The sequence below is a fragment of the Dendropsophus ebraccatus genome, chromosome 11, assembly GCF_027789765.1.
Source record: "Dendropsophus ebraccatus isolate aDenEbr1 chromosome 11, aDenEbr1.pat, whole genome shotgun sequence".
In the NCBI taxonomy this organism is placed as follows: domain Eukaryota; kingdom Metazoa; phylum Chordata; class Amphibia; order Anura; family Hylidae; genus Dendropsophus; species Dendropsophus ebraccatus.
This window is the reverse complement of record NC_091464.1, coordinates 47571577-47585941: the sequence shown is the minus strand read 5'-3', so window position 1 is coordinate 47585941 and position 14365 is coordinate 47571577. Positions and strand designations below refer to the sequence as shown.

General features: G+C 45.4%; 1 protein-coding gene across 2 annotated transcripts in view; it reads left to right on the top strand.

The window, feature by feature from the left end:
- Positions 1-13253, top strand: part of LOC138768017 (uncharacterized) — a 43667-nt gene extending 30414 nt beyond the window's left edge. For both annotated transcript variants that reach the window (XM_069945996.1, XM_069945997.1), the window contains exons 7-8: positions 7071-7231; positions 12827-13253. In XM_069945996.1, coding sequence (XP_069802097.1) covers positions 7071-7231; positions 12827-12974 — 309 coding nt within the window. In that variant the 3' untranslated portion in view covers positions 12975-13253. The remainder of the gene's footprint in view (positions 1-7070; positions 7232-12826) is intronic.
- The last annotated feature ends 1112 nt before the right edge of the window (positions 13254-14365 follow it).

Genomic DNA, 14365 nt, shown 5'->3' with positions numbered 1-14365 from the left:
TCACAAGTAGTATATAGACCCCCTGTATGTTCCCCCAGTAGTATATAGACCCCCTGTGTGCTCCCCAGTAGTATATAGCCCCCGTGTGCTCCCTCAGTAGTATATAGCCCCCCTGTGTGCTCCCCCACTTGGATATAGACCTCCTGTGTGCTCTCCAAGTTGTATATAGACCCCATTCTGCTGCCCCAAGTAGTTATAGACCCCCTGTGTGCTGCCCCCAGTAGTATATAGACCCCTCTGTGAAGCCCCAGTAGTCTATAGCCCCCCATTGTGTTTTCCCCCTGTTATATAGCCCCCCCTGTGTTCTCCCCCCATTTATATAGACCCCCCTGTGTGCTCCCCCCATTTATATAGACCCTCGATGTGCGCTCCCCCAGTTAAATAGACCCCTGTGTGCTCCCCCTCCCATATAGTATATAACACAATAAAACACACACTTATACTCACCTGGGTCCGGGCGTCTCCTCTTCTCTTCACTCTTGTGGCCGCAGGAAGGGTTTTCCCTACGATCACAAGAGGCCGCACTCCCCTTGTCCTGGCGCCGATGCTCCAGTGATGTCACTGCAGCACCGACACCACAAGGACAAAGCTGCCACTTGTGACCGCAGGGAAAGAGTCACAAGAGTGACTGACAGGAAGAGAGCCAATGTCTCCCACCCTGTCAGTGCTGCTGCATGTAACTATGAGCGCTCATTACGAGTGCTCATAGTTACAGCAGCGGCCCTGTCCAGCGGTCTTGAGCACAAGAGCGGGGCGTGGGGGCCCCCCTGGATGTTGGGGGCCCCAAGCGATCGCTTGGGGTGCTTGGTGCCAAAGACCGCCACTGCTGTTAGGTGTCACACTCTGGGATGATGGGTGCCTTTCACCACTTGGTGTCCCACTCTCCCCTATTTGTCTGTGTGCACAGCTGAAGGGCCCTATTACACCAACAGATTATCTGACAGATTTTTACAGCAAAAGCCAGGAATGGATTTGAAAAGAGGAGAAATCTCAGTCTCTCTCTTGTGACCTGGATTTGAAAAGAGGAGAAATCTCAGTCTTTCCCTTGTGACCTGGATTTGAAAAGAGGAGAAATCTCAGTCTTTCCCTTGTGACCTGTTCTCTGTTTAGAGTCCGTTCCTGGCTTTGGTTGCAAAAATCTGTCATATCTGTAGGTGTAATAGGGCCCTTAGGGTTAACTGTAAGGATGTGTTTACACAGAAAGATTTATCTGACAGATTTTGGAAGCCAAACCAGGAATGGATTTAAAAAGAGGAGAAATCTCAATCTTTCCTTTATGACCTGATTCCTGTTTATAGTCTGCTCCTTATTTTTGCTTCAAAGATCTGTCAGATAAATCTGTCTGTGTAAACGCACCATTACTTTGCTCTGTTCACTGTTTTGACCAATCACTGGTGCAGGTAGCTCACACACAAGCCACCTATTATATTTCTTCCTTCTCCTTTCTCTAACACTTCCCCAGTCACCCCTATATAGGTCAGTTAGTTCCTGGTCGAAGATTATTTTCTACTCACTCAGCTGTCGGTGCTGCAGGTTTAGGCCAGGGCCCTGGAAGGGTCTTTTTCTATTGACTGTTATCAGTAGTGGAGTTGAAGTGAGTCAGAGACAGTTTCCTTCAGAGAGACTGCTAAACCCAAAGGTAACTGTCACATGGGTCAACCTTGCCTACAACTGCAATCCCTCTTAACTGTCAGGACAATCCGAAAAGTCAAGGGATTGATCCTCAGTAGGACAAAGGGCCTAAGCCATAGTATCCTACTGGTAACTGCTCGACTTCCTTGGGTAATCTTGAGGAGTTAGCTTCGCTTAGTTGACTGGTGCTACTAAAACTGACAGTCTCTGGGCTGGTTTGGCAAAAGACGGTCTTCTACCTATTTCTTTCTCTTCTAACCATGAATACAAGGATTCTCTACAGAAACACTAAGGGGCCTATTCCACAGGAGTGATAATCGGCCCCATTCGGGCGATTTTTCGCTCCGTGGAATAGAGAGAACGATCAGCCGATGATCGTGTCATCGGCTGATCGTTCATTTAGATTCAGACCTAAAATCTGAGTTCGCCACCAGCGCATCGCTACGGTTGAATAGCGGTGCACAGCGGTGACCGACGATTTAAGCAGAACCATACATTACCTGTCCGGGCGCAGGTCTTCTTCTCCTGGTCCCGCACGGCAGCATCGGCTTCGTAGCGGGGCTGTCTGAACTGACAGACCGCTAAGCCAATCACTGGCAGGACCGCCGCGGCCAGTGATTGGCTGAGCAGTCTGTCAGTTCAGACAGCCCCGCTCGGCCCAGTAAACGAGCGTCGATCTAGCAGATCGGCGCTCGTTTACGTCGTTGATCGGGCCCTGCTCACCGTTTGGAATAGGACCCTAAGTCACGCTCTACAATATCCCTGCAGACTGCAGTTCTAATTAGGCAAGGTCCCCAAGAAAGCCCCTGTAACTTTCCAAAGACAAGCTACACTTCTCCTGTTACCTGGTTATCTAAGTCACTACCTCAGGCAACACTGAAACTTATACCTTTGTCTGGGGGTAGGTAACACCACTCCTTGCCACCGTGACAAGTGCCCCAGTGAAAGCACCAGAGCCCACCTAGTGTTTGCCATCGCAGCACCTGGGCCATGGCACATTTACGTAAAGTGACTGTACCACCAGGCCCAGGCTGAAGCACTGGAGGCGGCCGACCCACCCTTAGCGGGAGGAAACCCTAGCCCCTCTATGATAGGGTTCCATTGATTCTAATGGAGTCACGTCATGGAGGGGCTGGGGTTTCTTCCCACTGGGGGTGGGTCGGCCCACCTCCAGTGCTTTAGCCTGGGCCTGGTGGTACAGTCACTTTAAAGAAAAATAAGAATAAAACATACAGCTTTCTTCAGTGAACACCCAGGTATTGAACAGAGTCCATGAAAACAGTTATGCAAAACAGTCAATTGGTTCACATAGGGCTCTCACCCAGATAGGCGCTGTCAGACACCAAGCAACTCCTGGAAGTCTCCTGTAGCTTCAGCACAGCCACACACAGCTCCTTCTCCCCAGCAGCACACACTGAGACTGGAGATCCACACACCCACTCTCAGCTGGCTCTCCCAAGCTTACAAAGGCCACACCAAAACCTGGACCTGGAGTGTGGGAGCAGCCACCCACCCACTCTTTGGCATAATCCCATGAAAGACCGTCCCAGACTAAACTGCATTGCAGCCATAATAAATTTTGTGCCAGTGGCCTATTGCCAGGATCAGTGAGACATATCTCCCATCTATGACGGTGCCTTGCACCTTCTTACACTATCTATCTATGGGTCATTTACACAGAAAGATTATTTGCTAAAAATTTGAAGCCAAAGCCAGGAAGGGATTTGAAAAGAGGAGAAATCTCAGGCTTTCCTTCATGACCTGATCTCTGTTTATAGTCTGTTCCTGGCTTTGGCTTCAAATCTTTGGGAGATAATCTGTCAGATAATCTTTCTCTGTAATGGTGCGTTTACACAGACAGACTTATCTGACAGATTTTTGAAGCCAAAGTCAGGAATGGATTTGAAAAGAGAAATCTTAGCCTTTTCTTTATGATTTGTTCCCTGTTTATAGTCTGTTCCTGGCTTTGGCTTTAAGAATCGGTTAGATAAATCTGTCTGTGTAAACCGTACCATAAGGCAATGAGATTAAAGGGGTTATCCAGCACTACAAAAACATAGCCATTTTTGCCCCACTCCTGTCTCCTGGTCAGGTGTGGTTTGCAATTAAAGGGAACCAATCACGCAGAATATGCCCCTAATCATAAGGAAACATGCTGGTACATCACCCAGCACGCTTCCCAAATATGCCCCTGTACCCTCTGTGCCCTCCTTGATTACACTGTAATCTTACTTTTACAAAGTCCCGCACTGTATGGTAATTAGCTCTAAGTGTACACGGTGGGATGAACTAGTCACGGTCCTGGGCGTAGCTAGGCAGGGTCCTGGGCGGTTTCGAGAGCTGTAATCACACCCAGAGGGGCGTAATTCAAAGACCTGCGCTCCGCTGATGTCACCTCCGGCTTGTGTTCCATGTTGTGTTCCACGTCGGTGACGCTGCAACGTCTTCAGCACGCCACGCAGGCGCAGTGCGCCAGAAGACACTGACGCACTGCGCATGCGCAGCGTGCTAAAAACGACGCGGCACCGCCGACGTGGAAAGCAGGCCCCGGGACGTGGAAGGTGACGTCAGCGGAGCACAGGTCTTTGAATCACGCTTCTCTGGGCGTGATTACAGTGCTCGAAACCGCCCAGGACCCTGCCTAGCTACGCCCAGGACCGTGACTAGTTCAGCCCACCGTGACTACTTAAAGCTAATTACCATACAGCGCGGGACTTAGGAAAAGTAAGATTACGGTGTAATCAAGGAGGGCACAGAGGCCATGTACCCTCTGTGCCCTCCTTGATTACACCGTAATCTTACTTTTCCGAAGTCCCGCGCTGTATGGTAGGGTACATGGGGCATGTTTGGGAAGCGTGCTGGGTAATGTACCAGCATGTTTCCTTATCATTAGGGGCATATTCGGCGTGATTGGTTTCCTTTAAGCTCCATTTACTTTAATGGAACTGAGTTTTACACCCCACCCAATCTGGAGACAAGAGCGGGCAAAAATGGCCATGTTTTTGTAGCGCTGGATAACCTCTTTAAAGGGGTAGTGCGGCGCTAAAAAATTATTCACAGAATAACACACATTACAAAGTTATACAACTTTGTAATGTGTGTTATGTCTGTGAATCGCCCTCTTCCCTGTGTCCCACCACCCCCACCCGTGTACCCGGAGGTGTGTGGTGCATTATACATTACCTGATCCGTGTCGAGGGCCGTCCGCCATTTTGTGCCAAACGTCATCTTCGGCCGGCCGAATCGCTACCGCCGTCCCTCCTCCGCCGCGTCACTACTGTGCTCAGCCGCGATTGGCTGAGCATATTCTGTGAATAATTTTTTAGCGCCGCACTACCCCTTTAAGCCCCTGTGCACATGATGGTCATTTGTACATACAGTATATGGTACACATTTGGAATCTATGTGTATTTAGTACTGAATTCCACATCAGTTCCACCCCTAAACAGCATCCCATTGTTTTCAGCAGGAATCTATGATTTTGTGGACTCTACTGACTGTAACCTGTAACTAGGGGCCCCAAAATACTTTTTCATACAGTGCATTACAGGGAAATTATTGATGGGGATTTGTAAAAAATTTTTGTAATTCATTAACACTTGTACACAAATGTCTCAATTATCATCTAGAAATTGTACGGATATCAAATCCACTGCCAAATCTTTCTCTTAGATACCACACTGGTGTCTTTCAGCGTGACATGGGTATACATCCATTGGCCACAAGCTAGGTCCACATGGAGGACTTTCTATTTTGTTTAACACCATACTGTCCAAATAATAATGTCATCATGTTTATACTAAAAATGATACAGTACAGTAATGGTAAGGTAAGGTACAGCATAGAGGGCTATTATGGATACCAGGTAAACTAATATTGTCATGGCAGAACTAGGGCAACTTCTTTGGGAACCTCACACCAGTCCTACTCCGGGAATTATAGTGTGGCATAATATGGCGGTGTGACTCCGCTGGTCATCATTCTAGTTACACTAACAAATCGCTGCTACATGGATTCATGGAAGCAGTGGTACGGCCATCTCTACCAGGAGCAGTTGTTCAAAATGACAATGCCAGGCTACATATTGCTTGCGCTACTATGAGCAGCCTGTGTGGCCTAAACATCCTACCATAACCTGCAGAGTCTTTGGACTTGTCTCCCATCAAGCACATCTGGGACATCACTGGTCACCAACTTCAAAGGAAGCTGCTAGCAGCAGATCTTGATGCAGAACATTTCTCAGACAATTAACCCCTTCAAGACAGAGCCCTTTGTTGCCCGGATGTCTGGGTCACATTAATGCAATGTTCCTCCCCTCCTTCTAAGAGCAATAGCGCTTTTATTTTCCCACCTACAGGGCTGCTTGGGGTGTCCATTTTTTTTGCGCCATGATCTCTAGTTTTTACTAATATCATATTGGTTTAACAGAAACATTTTGATCGCTTTTTATTAATTTTTTTCTGATATATAATTTAATAAAATCAGCAATCCTGTTTTTTTTCCTTCCATTTACGACATTCACCCTGCGGGAACAATAATGTTACATTTTAATAGATCGGACAATTCTGCATGCTATGATATATGTTTATTTATTTACAATATTTTTATTTTTATAATGGGCAATTGGAATATTTTAGACTTTTATTGGGAGGGGGGTTTATAAGGGTTTTTTAATACTTTTAAAAACTTTTTTATTCCTTTTTTTTTTTTTTATAAGCTTGTTCTGTCATTTTGTACCTTAAACGCTATAGATCGTGATGTTTAAGGGGTCAAAAGGATGCAGCTGCCTTTCATTACCTCTGGCCCCGGACACTGATGTGTGCAGGGCCGCTCTCACTGCAGCGGTCCAGCACACATCAGTAAGCCCCTGAAGTCAGGAACGTATATTTACATTCCTACTACAAGGAGTATGTGCAGTAGGAACGAATATATACGTATTACTGACGGGAAGGGGTTAATAACCATAATGATAGCATGCCAAGGCATTAGAGATGAGCCAACCTCGAGCATGCTTGAGTTAATCCGAACCCGAACATTCGGCATTTGATTAGCGGTGGCTGCTGAAGTTGGATAAAGCCCTAAGGCTATGTGGAAAACATGGATATAGTCATTGGCTGTATCCATGTTTTCCAGACAACCTTACAGCTTTATCCAAGTTCAGCAGCCCCCGCTAATCAAATGCCGAACGTTCAGGTTCGGATCAACTCTCTCATCTCTACAAGGCATGTATTTGCATGTATTTCTGTGCATGGCACACTGACTCAGTGCGAAAGAAATGAATTTTTTTTTTCATTTTCATCATTTGCATATCATTAACATGTCAATCCGGGGATTTTTCAGAATTGTGTGACTTTTTCCGAACTGTGTAGCAAATTGAACTATTGAAGCGTGTTCTTACATCTATTATATATATGTGAACTTTTTATCTTTGAGTTTAGGAACTGGAAAGAGCTTTGAATGACGTCTACTACAATGAGATTGATCCCAGCCTTATGGAAGAGCTCATGGCTTTAACAACTGAAGGCAAAGAAGTGATTGACGCCAAGCTTTTCTTCTCTATATGTGCACTGTCGGAACGTATGTTTTATGCAAGACTTGTGTAAGTAATAAGTCTTGTGTAAGTCATAAACACAACACTGCCATAAAAGTGGCAGATCATAGAGGTGTAGTGTAAGGGTCCTATTCCACCAAACGATTTTTACCGATTAACAACTAACGATAAACGATCGCAAACGAGTTTGTTTATCGTTAACCTGAAATCGTTCACCATATTACACAGAATGATGGTCATTAGATAAGATCGTTACTACGATCGTTATTGCGATCGTTACTATGATCGTTTATTCCTTCTGATCTCAGCAAAACAATGAACAATGTGCTATTACACTGAACGATTAGTGAAAAAATGCGGAACTTGAGCGAACGAATGTGGAATTACATTGAACGATTAACGATAATTTTAGGTTCAGATCTAAATCAACGACATACGAACGATTTTTCGATTGTTGCCTGCAAATACACAGAACGATTATCGTTTTAATTCGAACGATATAACGATTTTTTGCACGATGTGTAATAGGGCCCTTAGTATTGTCATAGCTTAAATCTTCTATGTGACATTTAAAGGGGTTATCCAGCGCTACGAAAACATGGCCACTTTCTTTCAGAGACAACACGACACGACAGCTCCATTCACTTCAATGGAACTGAGCAGAAAAACCCTGCCCAAGCTGGAAACAAGAGTGGGGCTGTCTCTGGAAGAAAGTGGCCATGTTTTTGTAGCGCTGGATAACCCCTTTAAGAGAAACGTCAGGTTTAGAGTACCTGTTAGGAAATTCAAGACCCTTATGCTATAAGCCAGAGGACTTGGCAGCTCAGTTGCACAAATACATTTATTTGAAACTAAAAGATGCATCTGTACTAGAGTCATCTGAATGTCCTCTTAATGCAAGATGTTGATTTGATTCTGTTCATACCCTCTTGGAATCTTGGAGGATTTTCATTGGAATGTTTCTAAATATACCAATATATAGGCATGCAAATAAAAAAGCAGCATGTGGCTAGGTTCCCACTTCATAATATTGAAGGTGTCTGTCTCGTTAAATAGACAGACACTAATAATGATCACAGGCTGTCTATCCTACAAGACGGACGCCTTCCTCTATATTTTCCCGAAGTTGGAACCAGGGCTGTGAACTCGGTAAGCCGCCGCTCCGACTCTGACTCCTGAATTTTATCAGGACCGACTCCGACTCCTTCATAAATGGCCGGTCAGATACCAGGGGAGTTATTTATCACACTGGCTCAGCATCTTCTCCCTAATGTCCTACATGATCCTGGGGCGACTTCTGAGGGAATAAAGGAATATTGTATATAAAGCAGCTTCTCCTGTGTGTGCAGTGGATGCAGCCAGTCTCCAGCCTCCATGTCCTGAACTACTCACAACTAGACTTAGATGGAGCAGGTGTTCTTTTCCTGCTGACAGTCTTCTATGTTTCTAACTAAATATTCACCATACACACAGACACACTGCTAACAATGCCAGATACCTGTAATATAGAGGTCAGCCATAGTGATATAGAGAGGGCTCAGCCATAGTGATATAGAGGGGTCAATCATAGTGATATAGAGGGGTGACACATAGTAATATAGAGGGGTCAGCCATAGTGATAGAGAGGGGTGACACAGTGATATAGAGGTGTCACTGTGGGGGCATGTAAATAGGACTTCTTTTTTTATGAACCAACCACCCCCTGTCCCTCCTGGATTTTTCACTGTTGCCCAGAATACCCCTATAATTTCTGCCTCTCTCTCACACACAAACACAGCCTGCTGCAGCCATAGCACACACATTCATAGCCTGCTACATCCATAGCATACACACAGTCTGCTGCAGCCATAGCATGCATACACACATCCTGCTGCAGCCATCCACACACACACAGCCTGCTGCAGCCATAACACACACACAGCCTGCTGCAGCCATAACACACACACACAGCCTGCTGCAGCCATAACACACACACAGCCTGCTGCAGCCATAGCACACATACAGCCTGCTGCAGCCATAACACACACACACACACAGCCTGCTGCAGCCATAGCACACATACACACAGCCTGCTGCAGCCGTAGCACACACACAGCCTGCTGCAGCCATAACACACACACACACAGCCTGCTGCAGCCATAGCACACATACACACAGCCTGCTGCAGCCATAGCACACACGCAACCTGCTGCAGCCATAGCACACATACACACAGCCTGCTGCAGCCATAGCACACATACACACAGCCTGCTGCAGCCGTAGCACACACACAGCCTGCTGCAGCCATAACACACACACACACACACACACAGCCTGCTGCAGCCATAGCACACATACACACAGCCTGCTGCAGCCGTAGCACACACACAGCCTGCTGCAGCCATAACACACACACACACACACACACACACACACAGCCTGCTGCAGCCATAGCACACATACACACAGCCTGCTGCAGCCGTAGCACACACACAGCCTGCTGCAGCCATAACACACACACACACAGCCTGCTGCAGCCGTAGCACACATACACACAGCCTGCTGCAGCCATAGCACACATACACACAGCCTGCTGCAGCCGTAGCACACACGCAACCTGCTGCAGCCATAGCACGCACACAGCCTACTGCAACCATAGCAAGCACACACACAGCCTGCTCCAGCAATAGCACACTCACAGTCTGCTGCAGCCATATCATACACATAACACACAGACTGCTGCAGCCATAGCGCGCACGCGCACACACACAGACTGCTGCAGCCATAGCATACACACACACACACACAGACTGCTGCAGCCATAGCACACGTACACACAGAATGCTTCAGCCATAGCACACACAGCCTGCTGCAGTCATAGCACACACTCATACACACAGCCTGCTGCAGCCATAGAACACTGAAGAAATTTTCTCCCAGAGAGAAAACACCACACTGAGGACAGAGGTTAATACTACACTACTTATGGCTTCTCCTCCTCCTCTATATTACACAGGATATCTTCATATTACACTGCTGCTCATATATAATCATCCTGCATCCAGGAAGAGAACAGCACAGATCTCCCCCCACACAATGGACTCAGATCAGAAACAAGCTGCCAAATAGTGACTGACTACTTTTCCCCGACCACCCTTATCTAATAGGGACAGTGTCCTATTAGAATATTGCTCATAAAATATATTGATAAGCAAAAAAGTTTTAAAGATATTTTTAAAACTGGAGTTGGTACATTTTTTCCGACTTCACACCTACCAGATTCGCAGCATAACACTGACAGCAGCTGGAGCGTACTGACAAAGGCACCCATCCTCCTGTACAGACCGATCGTGCAGGCTCCCCTCCACTGTGCTGCTGCCGTTGGGCATGGCTCTCTCCTTACGACTCTGGACGCTGCACACACCGCTCCAGCTTGCCTCAGGGGGGACGCGCAGCGTCCAGAGTCGTGAGGAGAGATCAGTGCCCGGCAGCAGCGCAGACGAGGGGAGCCTGCACGATCGGTCTGTGCAGGAGGATGGGTGCCTTTGTCAGTACGTTCCGGTTGCCGCAGGGTTAATTTACATGCTCGAGTATGTATTGTCAATAGGGTTGAATGACACTGGGTCCACAGCGGATTTTGCTGCAAACTCGCAGCGTGAAATCCGCTGCGGATCCGGTAGGTGTGAAGGCCCTCAAGGTTGCTCTGTATACAAGTGCACAGATAACATTTTTTGCACAAGCCTCATTTTACTAAAAAATTATCCACGTTTTTATGTCAGCATTCTAGTGTAAGCACTGATTAATTCAATGTGAACAAAGCTTTACTGATCTATAGTGAACTACTATAAGAGTATGTCGACAAAAGTAATATAAAACACCAGCGTGCACATTCTCTGCTTTTCATGAATCAGATGTGTTATTGGTGGTGCAAAGTATGACAGAGAAGCAATATATCTGAGCTGCCCATGCCTTATAACATATTTCTTCTATATATACATTTTATAGATTTTTGGTCTGTTGAAGTCCCAGGGCACTGTCCACACCATAATAATTGCCATATGGAAGTAATAGAACAATGACTACATATTAGTCTCACATTCTTGTACTCTAATGTGACTCTATGGATCCATAAAAGAGTGGAAATACTTATATAACCCCTGGTAAAATTATAGAATCACTGCACTTAGAGGACAGCCACAGTTTTTTTTACTTCATAGAAAATACACAAATCACAGATAAAACAAAAACAAAGTTTATTTAAAGGGGTACTCCAGCGGGGGGCTATTTTGTGATCTGGCTGGTAAGGAGGTGGCTGAGAGAAAAAACATACACTCACCTCCCCGGATCCAGCGGCGGGTCCCGTATCGCAGCGCTCCTGTCGCTTCCTGGTGTCTGACACGGGCTCGAGACGTGACATCTCAAGTCCGCTCAGCTAGTCAGTGACAGAGCCGGGATCCGTTTCAAATCCCGCCTCTGTTACTTACTGGCTGAGTGGGCTTGAGATGTCACGTCTCGAGCCAGCGTCAGACACCAGGAAGCGGCCAGGAGCGCCGCAATAAGGGACCCGCCGCTGGATCCGGGGAGGTGAGTGGATGTCTTTTCTCTCAGCCACCTCCTTACCAGCCAGATCACAAAATAGCCCCCCCTGCTGGAGTACCCCTTTAATAGCTGAATGTTCTGGTTTTATGAAACACCCCTCAAACTAATAAAATAGATTGTAATTAACTGCAAAAGTTTGTTTCTGGATCAGAGAAAAAAAACAACTATTGAGTCACTTGCTAGATATAGGTTGTTCCCAGTCAGCTGGCTGCCACATTTCAGCTGCTCATATAGCTTTACCCAAAAGATGATTTTAAAAAATTGATCCACGATGGAGCTTTGTCTATCAAAAAAACACACAAAAAAACAAAAACAAAAAACAATGCACAAACAATGTAGAAATGTAGAATATCATTTATCAGTATTGAAGTCCTTGATTCAGATGCCAGAAATAAGATGAGTAGCCAAGTGCCACCAGGTTTTTTTTTTTTTTTTTAGTTTCTTTTACCTTTTTTTCTACTTCAGCCAATAAATATTAATAGAATAATTTGCTTTAGTTTGAGGTACGTTTCACAAAGACAGAATGTTCAGCTAATAATGTGTCATATCTACGATGTGTGTATTCCTTACAAAGTTAACCGCTACTTCCGAGGGTTTTATCACTGAAGGGACAGAAAGAGGAGACTAACATAGCATATATGGCCACTTATACTGACGCATGATGCTTGTTAGACATCTGACAGTCACCTTAGGAACTGTCCTGTCCAGCACACAGCAGCACCTCTCAGTGGAGAAGTCTGACTAGGCAGCAAAGGGGGCTACACCACCCCTTAAATATACCCAGCAGGTACATAAGGCTGTGGATATTTCACCCTGCAAGTTTCCATGAAACATCGGTCATGTGGTTTGTTATTGTATGATAGTTAGATGGCATAACCCTATGAATTGTTTCGCTAGTTTATGTCTATACATCTAGGCCCAGTTCTCATCCCATTTTCTCACAGGGAGAATCACTCTAGTAATGTCTCCCATTTAAAGCTCAGGTATTATTTTACATTCCGACCTAATATTTGTTTTTGCGGTAATGGCGTCATACTGACTTTATTTCCGGATTTTGTCAAATAGCACCGAAGATACGAATGAAACTTACTCTGACAAACAATGGGTGGAAATCGCCGATTTCTCTGCACTCAGCTGGAAATTTGAAGGATATAACATTAACCGATCCTTAAAAAGACTGTTTAGTGTTCTTCATCCAGACATGACACTCTAAATAAAGACTTATGAATGGCTCAAATTGATCACACCAGCGTCTTCTGGAAATATTATCAGATCTTGCTTTTACAATAACTCAGACTTAAGATACTTTGTGTTGGGATGACTCCGCTTTGGTTCCTAAAAGGACAACACTGGTAAAAGTGAAGACTGACTGGATGCAAAACATGTACTTTCCGTTCTCCGATAGGGACAATGCTCCCACCAAATAAAACTTGTCATTTACTGGATAAACGCTGCTCAGAACTACATGCAACATATGACTCATCTGTAGCCTCCTTAGGATTAGGACATAGAAGTCTGAATCAGGTTTTGTGTAAGTTTTGTATAAAAAAGGTAAAAAAGCTATAGAGAAATGATTCCTTTAGAAATTATAGCAGCCATATGTAGTCACCTTCCTTACATGCTCAAACAAATGGGAATAAATAGACAAGTTGGGTATTGCCCATCATTCATGAAATGTCCCACACCCAAGGAGTGAGCTCTAGGCAATACTATTATTCCTTCACTCAGTCTAACCTGGCACCAGAGCTGCATGCTTGGTAATACGACATACATGCCATCCAGAAAAATGGCTGAGGCCTACCATGAGTGTGTTAGGTCATACTGAGTGAAGGTAGTTTGGAAAACTGTGTGTGTATGTAGTGAAATCACGTTAGTATGACTACTTCAGACATCGCAGTGCACAGCTTATGAAGGAAAGCATGTGTTGTTACAAACTGGCTTGGTCGGTTTATAGGGTGTTCAATAGACTTCATACACCTCTATCCCGCATTACTCTTATGGTTACAAATTCAGATGATTATTGGCTTTCATGACATGGCTGGCAGTATCCTATGAACAGTTCATGTGCTGCTGTGATGTAAGTGTATAGTGAGTAGACAAATGGTACCACTGCAAACAGGTGACACACTGCAGAGCACAACACACCATTGATGTTAGTGGTGACTGTCAACTATGAACATGCATGAGGGCAGATTGCTGCCAAAATGAACCAGAGGACTACCGTTTAGTGAACACTACTGCATATGGAGCCCCCAAGGAGAGAGATCGTCACTGCACCAGCAGAAAAGGCTCCACATAGAGGACTTTCACAGCAGTCTCATAACTTGACCTTCTTCAAGTAGTCTCATTCTCTGCTTCATTGAACATACACTGGCGTGTCAGGTAACAGTATGAGCAACCTTTTGATGGAACACAAGCTGGTGGCATTATGGTCTTGGGAATGCTTTCATAGCATTTTTTGGGCCCATTTATCCATGTGAAAGGCAATCAATCCATCCGTGCAGAACACAGACACCACCATAAATGCAGATTGTCTTCCTTGGGGCAGATTGGATCTTCCAGCAAGTCAAAGCCAACATGTCACACAGCTAGAGAGGTCATTGG